We start from the raw sequence: 19,802 nt of genomic DNA on the forward strand, positions 1-19,802 counted from the left end.
AACTGTGAGAGAAAAGGGACAGGAGGTACGTTTTTATGTCAATTTATCCATAAATAACCTTTTAAATATTTCACCACTCATCTTTGATGAAATATTTTGTTGTTTAGTAACGGTTCTGAATGTTAAAGGTGACGTCAATGCTAATGCTAACATGCTAGTATCTGATATAAGGTTTACCAAGTCAACCAAGTCTGAGTTAGCATGCTAGCATATGCTAATTAGGAATGGCACAGGATCTCTTAAGTCATTAGGATTCATCCTCTGGGGACCACAAATGGCCACGAATGACATTAAAGTTAAAGTGATCCTTTAATGATTGAAGATGTCCCTTACTGTAACATATCCCAAGAGGTTTTCCCATGTTTCCACACTTGGACAACATTGTCCACATAGCACTTGAAAAGTTTACATTTCAGCTTTTCTCTGAGCGTCTTCACCTCGGACACAACAACAATATCAATTCCATAATTCTGCGTGTCATAGGCTATAGCGTATGTACATGAAAAACAGAAATTTTCGCTAAAGTTGATTTCATCTAAACAGTAAATCTGGTATTTAGAAAGCCGAAAAAAAAGTGGAAACACAGGAATACGCTCCAAAGTAGAAAGATGCATTGGAGTCTCAACATTGACTGTTGGTGTATGTTAAAGTGTTCTCCGTTGTTAGTAACAAAAATGCCAGTTTTGAGAATAAGTGGCACAACAAAGAAAAGCAGTTTGAAAACAAATGCATGTACACTGAACTGTGCTTGTGTTTTCAAAATGTTATGTAGAAATAAATGACATGATGTTGTCTACAAGGATTATTCTGTCTGCTCATGTACTGTGTATGTACATGCGGAGGAATAATGCTCTACATGCTGTCAGCTAATGTAGGAACAGCATGAGACGACATGCTCTGTTGTCATCGGTTCAGTTTGTCATTTGCTAAACATTAATTATACAAACGTATACATACATACAAAAATCCCTTCGATTTAGAATACTTCATTTATTCACAACATTTCACATACCACACAAAATAAAACCCCTCACTGAAGTCGCTTCAGGGAGGGGGGTTTATTTTGCTTTGTCTGCGCCAACTTTTGAAAAGTGTAACCACACGTCGGACTGCTTGTTTCATTTCCACATTGTCCTGACTGTGTGCACATGAGACCAAGCTGCCGAAGGTGATGTAGACTCGCTCTCTCTCTTCCTCTCTAACCTATACTCTAGTCTACTCTCTCACCCTGATGTGCCCCCAGGTACCAGAATTTGGAACCAGTTGATTCAATGCGCATCTGTAGTACCAACATAATTTGGCCAGTCCCCTTAAAAGTAAAAAAAAATAAAAAATTTGCACCTTGGTGCAAATAGCCAGACGGCTACTATTTACACCCAGTCTGGTAACACTATATGAAGACAGATACATTCCATGTCAGATTAATGTTGGTGTGGTCGCTGAAAGGACTTAAATCTTAGAGAATGGAGTTCAAATTCTGTGTCAGACCAACAGCAATTTCGATTTGTTTTTTTGCTCACTTATATATTTCACTTTTCTTTCATTATTATCAGTTTTCAGTTGCAGTTTGGTTGGATTTAGGCACCAAAACTACTCGGTTAGATTTAGGTTAAGATCCTGGTTTGGGTTAAAACACTGTGACACAAAATATCTTCTTTCCTACATACACGTGTGAAAAAAGGGTTGTTTGCCATTGACACCAGGGTGCAAAGAGCGTCTGCCAAAACCAAAAGTTCCATACCAAACCCTATTGTTGAGCAAGAGAGGTTTCAAGCCCATCCAACAGTATCTATCTTCTGCTATTTTCTACATTCCTAACCAACCAGAAAGCTGGGTGTAACACTGAGGTGAACCACAAGACTGGTTGTGTCCACATGTCTGGATAGTTGCATACTGTAGTTACACACATTGTTTGTTGTTATATCTAGGTGCAGACACTTGCAAAGTACACCCACAGACTGATGTGAAGCAAACATGCTGGCACCTGCAGCCCATGTAGGTCATGTTACAAAATGTTCACGATTTCACAGTGAATAAATATATATTCATCATGAATATAACACAACACGTTGTTAATACAAGGCAACATAAAATAAAAACGCTAAATATGACCTGATGAAACATTGCTGAGGTTTCTCCCCACAGCACACTGGCTGTCTGTATTTTGATTTGACACATTTGACAACAAACATCCATCAATTATCTTGTCAGAAGAACTACTGCAAAGACAAATTTAGATTTTCATTTTGTATTAATCAGTAAAAAAAAAAAACATGTAAATAAACACTGAGCTAAAAACGTGTGATGAGATGCTCGATCCTCCAGCTCTGTCCACTGCACCGCTGAATGATGAGCTCATAGTAAAAGTTTTCTCCCTGAGTGATCTCAAGACATCTGTTTGTTGCTTTGTTTCTGATCGCTTGGCCCTGCAAACGTTTGATCAAGAGAGTTTATGAGATGGTGGTAGATCTCGATTATATTTAATTTCTGACTTTAGCAGAAAAAAAATACTACCATGACTGTTGTAGTCTTACCTGTTTGAAGTCCCAGTGCATGTTCAGCTGGTTTAGTTCTGCCAGCTGGCACTCCTGCAGAGTGGGAATGCTACCAGAGCCCGGATCAACCAGGCAGCGGTTACCATTATGTTTGTGAGATTTTAGCCCCCCAATGATGATTTCACTGTTTGTGTTGTAGTAGCAATGCTGGTGAAAAGGATACATGTTGATTTAATATCATCATTTATTATTATCATTTTCAGTATCAGATTTCCTGTCTGTCTTCTTGGATTACCTGTGGCTGCTGAAAGTGGCATTCGTACAGGATGGGGATGCTTCCTGGAACGTCTCCCTGGTCCACACAGTAGCTCCTAAGAAGGGCGTTCTGCAGCTGAACAGGCCAGAATCAATAGTTAATAGTTTGCTTTGTTTGACCACTTTGTGAACATTACTGTGTTGTGTGTCTTGTAACTTCAGCATAGCTATACATACATGCAGGGCTTTGCCACATGGCTGTATTGGGTATATTCATTGAAAGGAGAACGCATTAAATACAGTGTGATCCTTGACCTCCTGAGTTTTTATCTTGAATTCTCTGTGTAAACATTCTAGGCTCATTTTTAATAAGACTGTTACATCAGCAAATTAAAGGATAACTCTGGTGTTTTTAAACCTTGGCCATATTTTTGTTTTTTTTACATATGTTGGGGTTGAAATGACTTGTGGATACAAAAAGTTTTGGAATTGTTCCAGTGGATCAGTCTGCCTCAGCCAGCAGCTGCAAAATGGGCCACATTGACTGATTTAGGGCAGCTGTGCCCAATCAAAGTACATCCACTAAAAGTGCTTGTTTTTCCACTGATAGGTTGATATTGTTCCCCACAGAGATAGACCTCTTTGTTAAGTAGTAAGATCCCTCATGTTTAACGAGAAACATCCGTTACATTGCTCTCTTCAAAGCCACCAGATTCCACTGACAAAAAAAATAATTTTACCTTACAGCTCATGGGGCTTAGTCTGTTTGTGTTACAACGTCCCATGTTTAAATTACTGTTACAACAACAGTAAAATGATTGAAAATGTCCCTTACCGTACCATATCCCAAGAGGTTATCCCATGTTTCCAGACTTGGATAAACATTCTCCAGGTACCACTTGAAGGGTTTGCATTTCAGCGTTTCTCTGAGCTTTTTCCTCTTGGACACGTCGCCAATATCGATTCCATGATTCTGTGTGTCATGTGCATGAAAAACACAAACTTTTGCAACAAATCTGGTATTTATAAAGCTGAGTGAAGAAAAACACATGAATACGTTGAAATGATGCAGCACTCATAAAAAGCTAAATGGAATTCAGCCATCATTAATTTAACCATTTACACCTGTGCTTTTCCTACTGCGACATGTTAAAATGTGTATTTGTGTAGACGCCCTTAGCATTAGACTGAATAAAACACAATACTCTCCTTTCATAGTAGAAATACTCTACAGGGAAGTGAATCATTGTGCCAACCTTAAGCGGGAGGTTCCATGCTATGAGCACGTTGTTCTTGTAATCATCCAACCAGATATCTGCAACCCTCAACGCATTTCTCCTCATGGCAGGGTTCAGGTCAAGTGCATAGGGCTTATGTGCCCTCTCAATGTGAGCTATCCTGGAGCAAGGCACGACCTCTACACTCCCTCCACACAGCCACACCTGAGCAATCAACACACAGGTCAGACGATCATTAGCGATGACACAAATCTTCAACCTTTAATGATTCAAATTCTGCCCCACGTTAAATTCTTATTGCCAAACAGTTTTGGCTACTCACACGAATCCCCAGTTCAACATTTTCCCCTCCGTAAACCGTCATCCCACCATCAAGCCCACCGATTTCTCCAAGGAAGCTTCTGTCTGCTGCAAAGATTCCCATCACAGAGGGACTCCTGCCCAAAACAAACCACATAATAAGTTGTTGTTGTGCTGTTACACAAGAGAAATCTGAATCTGAGAAAAAGCCTCAATAAATGACATGCAGACTGATTTATAGCCTAAGAAATGCCCTGTATGATCAATCCAGTAGTTTGAGATAAGATTACTAACGGACTCAGTGTGGTGCCATTTGTACTTTTATTGTCATATTGTGAAACACCTAAAATGTTTTACTGGTGAAAAACAACCAGTTACAGTGATTCATCACTTTTCTTCCTTGAATAATAAAAAACAGCACATAGGGTAGATTTACTGTAAGATAAATCTAAACAATGGTCATTTATAAAACCTATTAAAAAAGATATCATTAGGAATGGAAGCAATATTTCACTGTCACATAAAATGTATGATAAAAATGAAATCATTAAAAAAATATCTCTTGTAAAACCTCTTGTAGTTGAGCATCTAACTTAATCATCCCACTCACAGTAATGATGCTAGATTTAAAAAAACTGCTTGTTCCACATACTTCCCAGGCTGCGAATCATCCTTCATCTTCAACCACGCTGGGCTAAAGGACTCGTACATGCACCACAAAGCCCAGTCAAAGCCATGAGAGGAGGGGTTGTATCTTTCCACATGCAGGTCATCAAAATAGACCTTATCAAACACAGGGGACACCACCACCGTCCGGTCGGCTTTGATCCTGGCCAGCAAAGGTTCTGCCCTGGAAAGGACACCAAAATGAAACGGGTCAATCGCCTTTAAGAGGAGGAGGAGCTGAAATGAATCATTTTTCAATAGCATTTGTGTAGGATTATAACAGGAACTTAAAGCAGTGAAGGAATTTAACTTCACGGCCCTGAATTAATTTGAAACATGTACATACCATCCCTCTGTGGCTTCAATATGGGCGTCCAAAATGGCCACCACATCAGCTGTGGCATGCTCATAGCCTGAGATCCGGGACTGGGACAAGCCCATTTGTTTCACATGTCGCACTTTCTTTATGAGTCCTGGCCTCTCTTTGTGAATCTGACCTATGTAGTCTTCTAATGTTTTTCCAAGGTCATCTGAAAATGTAGTCCACAGTCAGATCTATAAATAAAGGAGTACAGATGACTGCAACAGCTAGACGAATCATAGAGAAAGTACCTTGCTAATGTAATTTAATGAATACATTTACTAAATGTATTTTCAAAGAATGGGGCATGGTTGATGTAGAGGAACATCATCGGGCTGTATCACAAGTGCACCGTTAAACTTACTGTAAGTGCTGCAGTCGTCCACCAGAATGATTTCCTTCAGCAGGTGCTTTGGAGTGTGTGTGATGATACTTCTTATCGCCCTTTTAATGATGGATAGCGCCTCGTTTATGTAGATCAGTATCACGCTGATGTTTGGCAGGTCCCTGGGATAATTCCTCATCAGACATCTGAAAGGTGTGAGATGTTGTGACAGATGTAAAAGCTCTGGAGAGTGTCATGAGAAAGTGTATGAGCTGGCCTGACAACGGAAAGGAAAAGAGAGTTTGACGTGACTGTAAAACAGTGAGAATTATACATTCTTTCAACTAAATTACAATTCTAATACTTTATTTTTAGGCCGTTCATAGTAGTAGCCATAAGACGGAGGAAGACAACCCTTTTAGAATAGTTAAATAGTATAATAATAGAACCCATGTGAACAAAAGTTACCTGCTGTCTCTCATGTCGGGAAGCTTCCTGTCCAGTGGCAACTGGTCACTCAGGAAAACATTGTATCCATAAATCTGAAACAGAGCCTCAGCGTTCTTCTGTTCCTCCTCTGACAGGCCATCGCCCCACGTGGCAAACAGGATGGACTTTGGATATAACTTTGGCACAGAAATCTTCTCTTTTTCTTTGGCCGCATTTGGAAAAAGTTCATTGATGGATGTCTTTTGACCAGATGCATCTATCAGCTTTGCTGATTGTGTTCATGAAAAGATAGACAAGGGCAATTATAAACATATTCACTGGTAGTCTCAGAAGACGTTCATGCATGCTCTTCTAATGCTTGTGTTCTCAAATCAAACATAGCGTACAACATCTTGCCATCCAGTTTACTCTCTTTGTCCACTACAGGCCCACATCCTCGAGGTGTGTTTCTTTTTGGAGTAAATATCTGCCTTGCGTTTTTTGTGCCAACTTGGCTGCTGAACTGTATCAATCCTCGAATATTAGACACGATACACAAAATGTTTAGAGACGTGAATATTATCTAGCTAGCAATGCATACGACGTGTGACCATGTGCAGTTGACTTAAACTCGCCTGGAGCATTTTTCGCTCAAGCTGACACATTGTCGGCTCCATTCGCATACATACTTTTTAAATGTTACGTTCAGACATTAGACTTTGCACTATGTACAATCAGAACTCTTTATTCTGATTGGCTGGAAGGTGTCCATTAATGTCTGTACGCCATGTAGATGTGGTTGCACTGCTCGTTTAACTTGACTGAAGTATCTCAAAACATGTAGCTGTTTAATTTTGGGGGCAATTGTTTGACCACAGGATGTTAATTTCTCTGTCAAAGTAGGCTTATATGAGACTGTCAATCAAAGCTCTGCTGTGAACTTAAAATGTTCCACCAACAGTCAACAACACAGATGCTACATGGTACTAAAAACTATTTGGCACGGATGTACAATCTATTTAAATTTTACGATGATTCACTTTTGACTGAATTTACATTGTGGATCTCATTTAAATGAACTTGGCAGCCTCTGTCAGCTACAGGAGTCTTTCTTGTGCAGGAAAATGCCTTCCTGCTCAGTTACCTGGTCACCCGTAAACATCAGATATGCAATAGGTTGACTTTATCACAACTCCATTGTAATAAGATTACAAAACCAGAACTTTACAGCAGCCCTTTGGATCTTTTTGGGGTAATGTCTGAATTGGAACTCACCCAGCCTGTTTAGGGTCTGCTCAATCCTGTCCAGCTTCCTCCTCACAAACTCTTGATCTGTGGGTCCTTCTGGAAAAGATTCGCCTGTCTGCCAACTCACAGTCATGTAGATCATGATGTATATTAACAGTGAAAAGGCTCCAATTATACCAGCTCTTCGCAGGTACGGCTTCATTGTGGTTTCTCAAGGAGGATCGCACATCAATGTCATTCTGTCCTCTGTACCAGAAACTCTTTGTTCCACACTTTACAGCTCGTGTTGTCCAATAAATCTTATCTTAAAGATAACATTTCTTTCCACATGCACCATAAATTACTATTTCAGTGGAGTCTTTCAGTTTACACATGTCGAATGCCTAGTTGCTATCCAAAGAGTATGATTTAATGAGGCCGGCATTGGGACACAGAACCAAAACACTGCTTTTAAAGGGCATTACAATACCGAGATAGCCTAATATTATCTTACTGACCTGAGGGTGGAGAGGCGGACTAATTTGACACTATCAAGCTAACAATATAATGGAGGTTTAAAGTACACTTCAGTGTTTACCGTGCCTGCAAAGCTTATTCAACCCCCCTTTGAGTTGAGCATGTATTTATTGTTTTACGAAATTAAATCACAGTGGATGTTATTAACCCTTTATAGGGCACTCATTGAAATACTTAAAAATTCAAAATTTCTAACCCTAGACCATTACTGGTGGTCATTACAAGACTTTTTTTCTTTTGTGAGTTTCTAAAAAAAAAAAAAGTAATGTTATGGTGAAAATCAAGGTCAATGAAGTTACCATATATGGTTTCTTGTCAGTCTGTCATGTAGCCTGATTGTTGCTGATTGGCTTGGAGAAATCTCATAGTTCTACTGCCTCATGGTGAGGCAAGGGGCAGCATATTGAACTCCCACTTAAGTACCAAATATGGTCCCTTGCCTGATAAAGGGTTAAAGTAGAAATTGATGAGCATTGTGAGGGAAAAATGACCCCTTTCCCTTACAAGGTATCTCCTTTCAGCTGTTAGCTGGCGTCATTCCAAATTATCCTAAAGGTCAGAGCAGGTCACTTTAACCTCCACAGGAGCCCTGTCTCCATGTTAAGGCCTTATCTCAGGTGGATATGCTAGGACTCTCTGCTGTAGTCAAGGTTAAGGATTGTGTATTCCTAGCAATACTGAGCAGACTAGCTGCTTTATAAATATCAAATGCTGTGTCTTTGTCTCAGTTTTCTCAAAGTCCTATTTTTGAGAAATTGTCAGACATCATTTCGATCCATTTGTTTTGAAATTATACACTTTTAGACCTGTGTCTTTAAATACGTTTTTACATACATGCTGGTAAATAACATTAGGATAAGACTGTAACGAAAATTGGTGCATGTTATCAGACGCTAGGTCCCAGCTTTGCTATGCAGTCTAAGGGCCACTGGGGGGGCACCACAAATGCAAAACGTTTATATCTTGTAATCAGCTACAAGGATTTGTATAAAATTTGGTAATGATTTGATGATGAATTCAAGTAGTTATGGGTTATTACAAGTAATCTAAATCTTTAGATGTTTCACATTCCAAATGTCACAAAAATCTAAATAAATCACCCGCACATATCATATATTTCTGAATGTAGACTTCTATACCTCAACAGAGCACCTGCATATAGTCATGATCACAATGTATTATTTTAAAGAAAATTAGTCATAATCACAAATATGTATATTTTTTTCCCCAAAAGGAGCAACGTCTTTGAAAATAAACTAGCAAAATAAGGCACAAAAAAAATAAAATAAATATATATATATATATATATATATACACACACACATATATACATATATATATATACACACACACACACACATACATATACACACACACACATATACATATACACATATGTATATATGTGTATATGTATATATGTGCGTGTGTGTATGTGTATATATATATATATATATATATATATATATATATATATATATATATATATATATACACATATGTATAAAATAGAAAAGCAAAAACACAAATTCCAACCCCAATATGAAAAGAGACCACACCGTCTTAAAACAATGCTGAATGTTAAAGTAAAGTAAAATAAGCAATAAGCAACGGGTGTCTATGGATGCAAAGGTTGAGAATTAAAATCCCACTTTCTCCGTCCTGCATGAGGTCTGAATCTTGGTATTTTCCAGCTCTGACACTTCTCATATAATAACAATATTTGTGTATAAATTAATAGACATGGCAGGTGGGTTGCAAATTCCACCCACAACTCAGGCACATAGAATTCCACTTCTTGACCTCAAGGTGACACTGTAATAATCACGTTTGTTTTCACAATTATCTCAAAAGCAACTGTCCAAATAGTTTCATCATTTGTATATTTCAAGTCATCAGCAAATCCTGTTTTTGACCTGTCATGCTTTTTATTCTAGCTGTGTTTAATGTGACTTTTTGCTTGCATTGTCTCTGACCTACCTCACCAGTTTTTGTGATTCATCTGACCTGATTTTCTTTAGGTATTAATGAAGTACTCTATTGGCTTTACACATCAGAACACTTTTTTCCTCGTTCATCTGGTGTGACGGTAAATGCTCAAGACAGGAAAACCTTTAGAGGATAATTTTTTATTTATGTACAGAATATAGTTTAAGAGCAATCAGAGGTACTGACTCCTCTGTCTTGTGATGTTGGGAAGATGTTGGGTTGTTTAATAATTGACAGTCTTCGCTGGCTTCGCCTCGTCCAAGTCAGCCTCCAGGAATCTGAATCGGCGGTGGCGACGCAGAATCTCAATAGCCCTTTGCTCTACAGTGGCTGGAGTGATGCCAAGATCCTCCAGACCAGGAAGTCCTGGGTACTTCATGTCTGTTGCGTGGAACTGGAAAATAAATTTACGGTACACAATTATAACTCGCTGAGTGTTGGGTGTTGAGGATGGTTGGTGGTACAATTCTCAAAACACCAAGTTTAGCATTGGACCAAAACCGCTGGCTTTCTTACCCTTTCAATTTTGTCTGGGGTTGTCCACGGCTCAAATGGGGTTATTGAGAAAATCTTAGCGGCAAGGCTAAAAAGAAAAAACAGAGGCTGTCACGTGATTGTTAAGTGGTAAATAACATGTGCACCCAGGAGTTTTTGACTCTGTGAGGGAACAGTCTGAGGAATATCCTCATATCTGGAGCTGCTCAAACCCAAATGTTAATATTGTAGCACATGTGGGTGTACACTCTGCAGTTTTTAAGGCACCGCCTTTGTTTGTTGTTGTTGTCTTTTAAGACTTTGTGCGAACACGGATAAAAGACGACTGGAAAGTGTTGAAGAAACATGTACAAAAGGACTTACTGATAGAGTGGGCTGGGGAGGGGGTAGGGCACAAAAGGCCTGTGAGCCACCGCGTAGATGTACTCCACCAGGTCATGAAGGAGGTAACGGTTGGGACTAGACAGCAAGACAAAAACAATTCATGAAGGAGAGTCCTCAAAATGTAAATCAGGGTTCTGCACACACAGACTGTTGTAAGTAAACTTTAACAAAATCATAACTTTTTATCTTGTAGACATCAGCTTTAAGAACTGAAAATTAAGCTACTGCTTGATGACATGCATTTTGTTTTCCCATTAAATGTACTTTTAGTGTGGGCAGCTTTTATGTCTGATTATTCTGTAAATTGCACTAATTGCAGTTTACAGTCTTTCTCAGTACAACTTGAAGTAATCATGACCATTGCAATCTTTGCTATTAATTTAAATGTCTAAAGTATTTATGCTTATTGTCACACTTATCAAATTTCAATATTTACTGAACTCCTAGAGACAGATTTTCACACAAAGTAATTTGAGTGCTGACCACTTACCCAACTAATGCATATGTCTTTCCATTAGCGTCAGGATCTTTGACAGCATTGATAATGGCCTTGGCCACATCCACCACCTGAGGGAGAAAAGTGTAGCAGGGATCATTTGATAAACACACTCAGTGACTTGAGTTTAAATATTGGAAAACCAAGTTGATCACAGAATTTGTTTGATTTGTCAAATTGCATTATGACTGTTGTAAGAGTGCTGATAACCAACAGGACTTGGTTGTTGTCATAACATTAAACTGCAAATCTGACACAAGCAAGTATGTTTTATGGGCACTCCTCCAAAAACATGTTGGCACGTTATGGCAAGTTCTGCAGCATTTTTGTTGTCAAATGCCAGCATGATCTTCAGTTAAGAGCCTAATACAAATTCCTGTTTCACAACAAGTTCCTGTTGTACTGGCTTATTTGGCAAACAACACACAAAGTGACAATTATATTACCAGCCACACTCTAATTGAAACTTTAGAAGCTTTCTGTAAGTCTAAAGTTATTTTAGGGAAACATATTAAAATAACTGCTTCTTTTCAACAAACTTACATAAACAGGCTGCTTCACAGACTTCTTCCCCATGGCGATGAGTGGAGTAGAATTGCCAAACCAGCGCATGTCTTTAAAAAGGATTGAAGCCACACATAAAATTTTCACTGGTTAGCTGGCTAACTGTTAATACTATAGAACATTTTCAACACTGTGGAACACTGAAGTGGTCAAACGACATTTAGCAACAGCTCCACTTGGGCTTGAAGACGTCACATCAAAGAAACCTGGAGCCCCTGCGGCTCAGAGACTGGCATGTTGGCAAACAAGTCAATCGTGGACTCCTTCACACACAAACAACTGTCTTACTTGCGTAATAGTTGAAGAATCTGTCCTCTCTGCCAAAGATCTCGGAGGGCTTCATAATGATGGCGTCAGGAAACTCGTCTCTCACTGCTGTCTCTCCTACAGCCTACGGTAAAAGGAACATTGGACACACCTATTAATACACACTGGTATAAACATGTATACACTGTACAACGGAGACACAGATGCACTAGTTTGACTGACTAAGACAGATGTGGAGAAAGAGCCCTCTACCTTGTTCCTCAGGTATTTGGACGGGCTGCGTATGTCAGCGTTGAGGTGAGACATGTGGACGAACTTTGTGATGCCGGCCTCCCTGGTTGCCTTGGCAATCTGCCGAGGGATGCTCACAAAGACATCCTCGAAGTGATAGTTCCTTTACACAAAAACAAGAAAGAAAATCTGTGTCTCGCATTTGGACGCTTACGTACGATTCACACACCTATTCTCAACATAAATGAGACGCTTAAAAGGCATTTTTTTCCCCCCCAGCATACCTCGTCTCCCACTCTCTGCCCACTAGATTGATGACAACATTCGAGTGCTCCAAAGCCCGTTTGATGGAGTCTTTGTTCCTGGCATCCCACTCCTGCAGCAAGAAAGACCAGAGACAATGCATTTGCATTTCATTTAAGGCTACAAATGTATTGCAGATTAGAGATCCCACCATCCATGAGTGTTGCAACATGTCTGAAAGGAGTCCGTGTGTCTGCATGCATCTCACCATGAAAAGAATTTGTCCAAGATCGCCCATGGGCCTCAAGTACATGAGGTCATACTGATCACAGCGGTGGGGGATTACAACCTGAGAGCCAATCCGACCTGCAAATCATCAGTAAAAGAAACACACACAATCACATCTTTGTGCCATTCGATTACGAAGGAGCACACATGGGTCAATTTATGGGGGAAGTGTTACCATTCAAACATTTTTGGAGTAAAACCTCCGTAACACGTCAACAGCATCCCAGACAACATTATAATATAAAAATGGTTCTCGTAGCAGAGATTAGGACACAAGTTTGCTGAATATAAAGTGAAGTCAGTGTGCATATAATCAGCATCAGTATTTAGGCTGCAACTTTTGGCTCACCCAGCCTGTTGACCACATATCGACCCAGAAAACCCGTGGCACCAAACACCGTTGCCGCTATTCCACTGGATGAGGAGCGTCCTCCTTTCCCTTTGGGGATGACGGCATGGTGCAGCTTCCTCTGCTGGACTGTGGTGACACAGGCAGCTGACAGCATGTCATGTAGCCTGATTGTTGCTGATTGACTTGGAGAAATCTCGTAGTTCTACTGCCTCATGGTGAGGCAAGGGGCGGCATATTGAACTCCCACTTGAGTTACCAAATATGGTCCCTTGCCTGATAAAGGGTTAAAGTAGAAATTGATGAGCATTGTGAGGGAAAAATGACCCCTTTCCCTTACAAGGTATCTCCTTTCAGCTGTTAGCTGGCGTCATTCCAAATTATCCTAAAGGTCAGAGCAGGTCACTTTAACCTCCACAGGAGCCCTGTCTCCATGTTAAGGCCTTATCTCAGGTGGATATGCTAGGACTCTCTGCTGTAGTCAAGGTTAAGGATTGTGTATTCCTAGCAATACTGAGCAGACTAGCTGCTTTATAAATATCAAATGCTGTGTCTTTGTCTCAGTTTTCTCAAAGTCCTATTTTTGAGAAATTGTCAGACATCATTTCGATCCATTTGTTTTGAAATTATACACTTTTAGACCTGTGTCTTTAAATACGTTTTTACATACATGCTGGTAAATAACATTAGAATAAGATTGTAACGAAAATTGGTGCATGTTATCAGACGCTAGGTCCCAGCTTTGCTATGCAGTCTAAGGGCCACTGGGGGGGCACCACAAATGCAAAACGTTTATATCTTGTAATCAGCTACAAGGATTTGTATAAAATTTGGTAATGATTTGATGATGAATTCAAGTAGTTATGGGTTATTACAAGTAATCTAAATCTTTAGATGTTTCACATTCCAAATGTCACAAAAATCTAAATAAATCACCCGCACATATCATATATTTCTGAATGTAGACTTCTATACCTCAACAGAGCACCTGCATATAGTCATGATCACAATGTATTATTTTAAAGAAAATTAGTCATAATCACAAATATGTATATTTTTTTCCCCAAAAGGAGCAACGTCTTTGAAAATAAACTAGCAAAATAAGGCACAAAAAAAATAAAATAAATATATATATATATATATATATATACACACACACAAATATACATATATATATAATAGAAAAGTAAAATAAGCAATAAGCAACGGGTGTCTATGGATGCAAAGGTTGAGAATTAAAATCCCACTTTCTCCGTCCTGCATGAGGTCTGAATCTTGGCATTTTCCAGCTCTGACACTTCTCATATAATAACAATATTTGTGTATAAATTAATAGACATGGCAGGTGGGTTGCAAATTCCACCCACAACTCAGGCACATAGAATTCCACTTCTTGACCTCAAGGTGACACTGTAATAATCACGTTTGTTTTCACAATTATCTCAAAAGCAACTGTCCAAATAGTTTCATCATTTGTATATTTCAAGTCATCAGCAAATCCTGTTTTTGACCTGTCATGCTTTTTATTCTAGCTGTGTTTAATGTGACTTTTTGCTTGCATTGTCTCTGACCTACCTCACCAGTTTTTGTGATTCATCTGACCTGATTTTCTTTAGGTATTAATGAAGTACTCTATTGGCTTTACACATCAGAACACTTTTTTCCTCGTTCATCTTTGCAAAACTGTACAGAATGGTGTGACGGTAAATGCTCAAGACAGGAAAACCTTTAGAGGATAATTTTTTATTTATGTACAGAATATGGTTTAAGAGCAATCAGAGGTACTGACTCCTCTGTCTTGTGATGTTGGGAAGATGTTGGGTTGTTTAATAATTGACAGTCTTCGCTGGCTTCGCCTCGTCCAAGTCAGCCTCCAGGAATCTGAATCGGCGGTGGCGACGCAGAATCTCAATAGCCCTTTGCTCTACAGTGGCTGGAGTGATGCCAAGATCCTCCAGACCAGGAAGTCCTGGGTACTTCATGTCTGTTGCGTGGAACTGGAAAATAAATTTACGGTACACAATTATAACTCGCTGAGTGTTGGGTGTTGAGGATGGTTGGTGGTACAATTCTCAAAACACCAAGTTTAGCATTGGACCAAAACCGCTGGCTTTCTTACCCTTTCAATTTTGTCTGGGGTTGTCCACGGCTCAAATGGGGTTATTGAGAAAATCTTAGCGGCAAGGCTAAAAAGAAAAAACAGAGGCTGTCACGTGATTGTTAAGTGGTAAATAACATGTGCACCCAGGAGTTTTTGACTCTGTGAGGGAACAGTCTGAGGAATATCCTCATATCTGGAGCTGCTCAAACCCAAATGTTAATATTGTAGCACATGTGGGTGTACACTCTGCAGTCTTTAAGGCACCGCCTTTGTTTGTTGTTGTTGTCTTTTAAGACTTTGTGCGAACACGGATAAAAGACGACTGGAAAGTGTTGAAGAAACATGTACAAAAGGACTTACTGATAGAGTGGGCTGGGGAGGGGGTAGGGCACAAAAGGCCTGTGAGCCACCGCGTAGATGTACTCCACCAGGTCATGAAGGAGGTAACGGTTGGGACTAGACAGCAAGACAAAAACAATTCATGAAGGAGAGTCCTCAAAATGTAAATCAGGGTTCTGCACACACAGACTGTTGTAAGTAAACTTTAACAAAATCATAACTTTTTATCTTGTAGACATCAGCTTTAAGAACTGAAAATTAAGCTACTGCTTGATGACATGCATTTTGTTTTCCCATTAAATGTACTTTTAGTGTGGGCAGCTTTTATGTCTGATAATTCTGTAAATTGCACTAAATTGCAGTTTACAGTCTTTCTCAGTACAACTTGAAGTAATCATGACCATTGCAATCTTTGCTATTAATTTAAATGTCTGAAGTATTTATGCTTATTGTCACACTTATCAAATTTCAGTATTTACTGAACTCCTAGAGACAGATTTTCACACAAAGTAATTTGAGTGCTGACCACTTACCCAACTAATGCATATGTCTTTCCATTAGCGTCAGGATCTTTGACAGCATTGATAATGGCCTTGGCCACATCCACCACCTGAGGGAGAAAAGTGTAGCAGGGATCATTTGATAAACACACTCAGTGACTTGAGTTTAAATATTGGAAAACCAAGTTGATCACAGAATTTGTTTGATTTGTCAAATTGCATTATGACTGTTGTAAGAGTGCTGATAACCAACAGGACTTGGTTGTTGTCATAACATTAAACTGCAAATCTGACACAAGCAAGTATGTTTTATGGGCACTCCTCCAAAAACATGTTGGCACGTTATGGCAAGTTCTGCAGCATTTTTGTTATCAAATGCCAGCATGATCTTCAGTTAAGAGCCTAATACAAATTCCTGTTTCACAACAAGTTCCTGTTGTACTGGCTTATTTGGCAAACAACACACAAAGTGACAATTATATTACCAGCCACACCCTAATTGAAACTTTAGAAGCTTTCTGTGAGTCTAAAGTTATTTTAGGGAAACATATTAAAATAACTGCTTCTTTTCAACAAACTTACATAAACAGGCTGCTTCACAGACTTCTTCCCCATGGCGATGAGTGGAGTAGAATTGCCAAACCAGCGCATGTCTTTAAAAAGGATTGAAGCCACACATTAAATTTTCACTGGTTAGCTGGCTAACTGTTAATACTATAGAACATTTTCAACACTGTGGAACACTGAAGTGGTCAAACGACATTTAGCAACAGCTCCACTTGGGCTTGAAGACGTCACATCAAAGAAACCTGGAGCCTCTGCGGCTCAGAGACTGGCATGTTGGCAAACAAGTCAATCGTGGACTCCTTCACACACAAACAACTGTCTTACTTGCGTAATAGTTGAAGAATCTGTCCTCTCTGCCAAAGATCTCGGAGGGCTTCATAATGATGGCGTCAGGAAACTCGTCTCTCACTGCTGTCTCTCCTACAGCCTACGGTAGAAGGAACATTGGACACACCTATTAATACACACTGGTATAAACATGTATACACTGTACAACAGAGACACAGATGCACTAGTTTGACTGACTAAGACAGATGTGGAGAAAGAGCCCTCTACCTTGTTCCTCAGGTATTTGGACGGGCTGCGTATGTCAGCGTTGAGGTGAGACATGTGGACGAACTTTGTGATGCCGGCCTCCCTGGTTGCCTTGGCAATCTGCCGAGGGATGCTCACAAAGACATCCTCGAAGTGATAGTTCCTTTACACAAAAACAAGAAAGAAAATCTGTGTCTCGCATTTGGACGCTTACGTACGATTCACACACCTATTCTCAACATAAATGAGACGCTTAAAAGGCATTTTTTCCCCCCCAGCATACCTCGTCTCCCACTCTCTGCCCACTAGATTGATGACAACATTCGAGTGCTCCAAAGCCCGTTTGATGGAGTCTTTGTTCCTGGCATCCCACTCCTGCAGCAAGAAAGACCAGAGACAATGCATTTGCATTTCATTTAAGGCTACAAATGTATTGCAGATTAGAGATCCCACCATCCATGAGTGTTGCAACATGTCTGAAAGGAGTCCGTGTGTCTGCATGCATCTCACCATGAAAAGAATTTGTCCAAGATCGCCCATGGGCCTCAAGTACATGAGGTCATACTGATCACAGCGGTGGGGGATTACAACCTGAGAGCCAATCCGACCTGCAAATCATCAGTAAAAGAAACACACACAATCACATCTTTGTGCCATTCGATTACGAAGGAGCACACATGGGTCAATTTATGGGGGAAGTGTTACCATTCAAACATTTTTGGAGTAAAACCTCCGTAACACGTCAACAGCATCCCAGACAACATTATAATATAAAAATGGTTCTCGTAGCAGAGATTAGGACACAAGTTTGCTGAATATAAAGTGAAGTCAGTGTGCATATAATCAGCATCAGTATTTAGGCTGCAACTTTTGGCTCACCCAGCCTGTTGACCACATATCGACCCAGAAAACCCGTGGCACCAAACACCGTTGCCGCTATTCCACTGGATGAGGAGCGTCCTCCTTTCCCTTTGGGGATGACGGCATGGTGCAGCTTCCTCTGCTGGACTGTGGTGACGCAGGCAGCTGACAGCACAGCAGGGGAGCAGCTACCTGTTGGGAGGAGAGGAACACAGGCAGCCTTTGATTAACAGGAAAGATAAACTCTGCTGCCACAATAATTTAGCAAGTCCTTCCGTCATAAAAGTTACGTTCTGATTTGTTGGCACTGTTTTATAGAGATTCAGGGCGCTCTCATCATGTTGGAGAGTAATAATAGCATAGTGATTTAACCTTGATTTGATAAATGTGGTGGGCAGACACCACATTTATCAAACAGTATCACAGAATCCACTTTAACTTCACAAACTGCAGCCTTAAAAAAGAAAAAAGCATTGATGACTCAACACCTCTCAGACACTGTAGATTACTATGATGACAATGTCTCACTGTAACTCATTATTTCCTTACTTGAGGACAGTTTTACTCTGTCTCTGCAAACTACAAACCAGCTGTAAGACTAATGGTGAAAATGGGACGATATTACAAACACGGACCAGATCAAAACCAACATCTTAAAAGGACTTTAACACTTTCTTACGAATAACAAAAATCTTGTGTGTGCGAGGGGATGAATACTGCATTATACATAGCAGTGACTGCCGCTAACTCAGTGCCAATGCAGACACTTATTATTTACAATACTCGTCACTGCTAAACTTCAGCTAGCATACATGACTCAGCCAGACATCTCAAACTGCCGCTATATTATACAGTAACAACTTAAAGTGCCGTTATTTCGTATGTATAACAGGGTTGACAAGGGTTCGCAACATGTTAAAGGATCCAAATGTGAGCTAGTAGCTGGCTAAAGCCCTTGCTAGCAGGTGACTAGCCGTGCCTATTAGCAAGGTCACTCGAGTCGACAGTGTGGTCTGACTGTGTTAGCATAACATATGTGTACACACCTAAAATCACGACATGTTACACTCTACGATGTTGAGGTTAATATCTGACGCCTACTGTTTTGACATTACTCACTTGAAATCTTAGGAAGGACACTCGCAGGACGGCTAACAAGCGCCACGGTCGCCATCTTTCCGACTACGGCATACCGTGTGGGACAAAATACGTGCATGCGAACTCACGACTAACGTACATTGAGCCGAAATACCTCCATGGCACACAAAAATAAAATGAAATAGAATAAAAATGTGGTCACAACATCTCAGACACCGTATCCACAAAATCTGCCACCCAACATCCAACAACAAACATTTTGAAACTATTTAAAATAAAAATGTCTCACAGTCAATAAGAGGCCAAGAGGGACCAACACCTCTGTGATCTCATACTGAATCTGCTGTGAACATTCAATAAATAAGTGATGATTTATTGACATTCAATTCGTTTTACTGCAGTCCAAAACCATTTCTGACTAAACCCAAACTATGGAGTCTGGATTGTGCCATCAGAATAATTATTATTATTTCTAATTGTTATTTTCAATCGTTAATTACACTAAATAAAACAGTTCATCACTCACCTATCTACAATTGAATAAATTATTTGGCATTTATGATGCACTTAATAATTCAAAGTAACATTATATTATATTATATTATATTATATTATATTATATTATATTATATTATATTATATTATATTATATTATATTATATT

At 39.7% G+C, this 19,802-nt stretch overlaps 3 protein-coding genes across 3 annotated transcripts; all 3 read right to left on the reverse strand.

The window, feature by feature from the left end:
- Positions 1-2,286: 2,286 nt before the first annotated feature.
- Positions 2,287-7,602, reverse strand: LOC139201044 (probable polypeptide N-acetylgalactosaminyltransferase 8). Its single transcript, XM_070830257.1, has 11 exons — positions 7,345-7,602; positions 6,109-6,358; positions 5,680-5,846; positions 5,301-5,484; positions 4,941-5,138; positions 4,311-4,425; positions 4,007-4,192; positions 3,586-3,723; positions 2,791-2,886; positions 2,535-2,702; positions 2,287-2,426 (listed from the first exon to the last, which is right to left on the reverse strand). Exons 1-11 carry the CDS (start codon positions 7,517-7,519, stop codon positions 2,292-2,294), a joined length of 1,812 nt encoding a protein of 603 aa, XP_070686358.1. The 5' UTR covers positions 7,520-7,602; the 3' UTR covers positions 2,287-2,291.
- A 2,344-nt stretch (positions 7,603-9,946) lies between these two features.
- Positions 9,947-13,296, reverse strand: LOC139201045 (NADH dehydrogenase [ubiquinone] 1 alpha subcomplex subunit 9, mitochondrial-like). Its single transcript, XM_070830258.1, has 10 exons — positions 13,140-13,296; positions 12,771-12,868; positions 12,544-12,635; positions 12,281-12,422; positions 12,050-12,152; positions 11,741-11,811; positions 11,192-11,268; positions 10,681-10,776; positions 10,339-10,405; positions 9,947-10,216 (listed from the first exon to the last, which is right to left on the reverse strand). Exons 1-10 carry the CDS (start codon positions 13,294-13,296, stop codon positions 10,046-10,048), a joined length of 1,074 nt encoding a protein of 357 aa, XP_070686359.1. The 3' UTR covers positions 9,947-10,045.
- A 1,570-nt stretch (positions 13,297-14,866) lies between these two features.
- On the reverse strand, positions 14,867-19,228 carry LOC139201078 (NADH dehydrogenase [ubiquinone] 1 alpha subcomplex subunit 9, mitochondrial-like). The gene is made up of 11 exons (XM_070830299.1): positions 19,161-19,228; positions 18,060-18,233; positions 17,691-17,788; positions 17,464-17,555; positions 17,202-17,343; positions 16,971-17,073; positions 16,662-16,732; positions 16,113-16,189; positions 15,601-15,696; positions 15,259-15,325; positions 14,867-15,136 (listed from the first exon to the last, which is right to left on the reverse strand). The coding sequence occupies exons 1-11, from the start codon at positions 19,213-19,215 to the stop codon at positions 14,966-14,968; spliced, it is 1,146 nt and encodes a 381-aa protein (XP_070686400.1). The 5' UTR covers positions 19,216-19,228; the 3' UTR covers positions 14,867-14,965.
- Between the last annotated feature and the right edge of the window lie 574 nt (positions 19,229-19,802).

Source organism: Pempheris klunzingeri, chromosome 5 (genome assembly GCF_042242105.1).
Source record: "Pempheris klunzingeri isolate RE-2024b chromosome 5, fPemKlu1.hap1, whole genome shotgun sequence".
In the NCBI taxonomy this organism is placed as follows: domain Eukaryota; kingdom Metazoa; phylum Chordata; class Actinopteri; order Acropomatiformes; family Pempheridae; genus Pempheris; species Pempheris klunzingeri.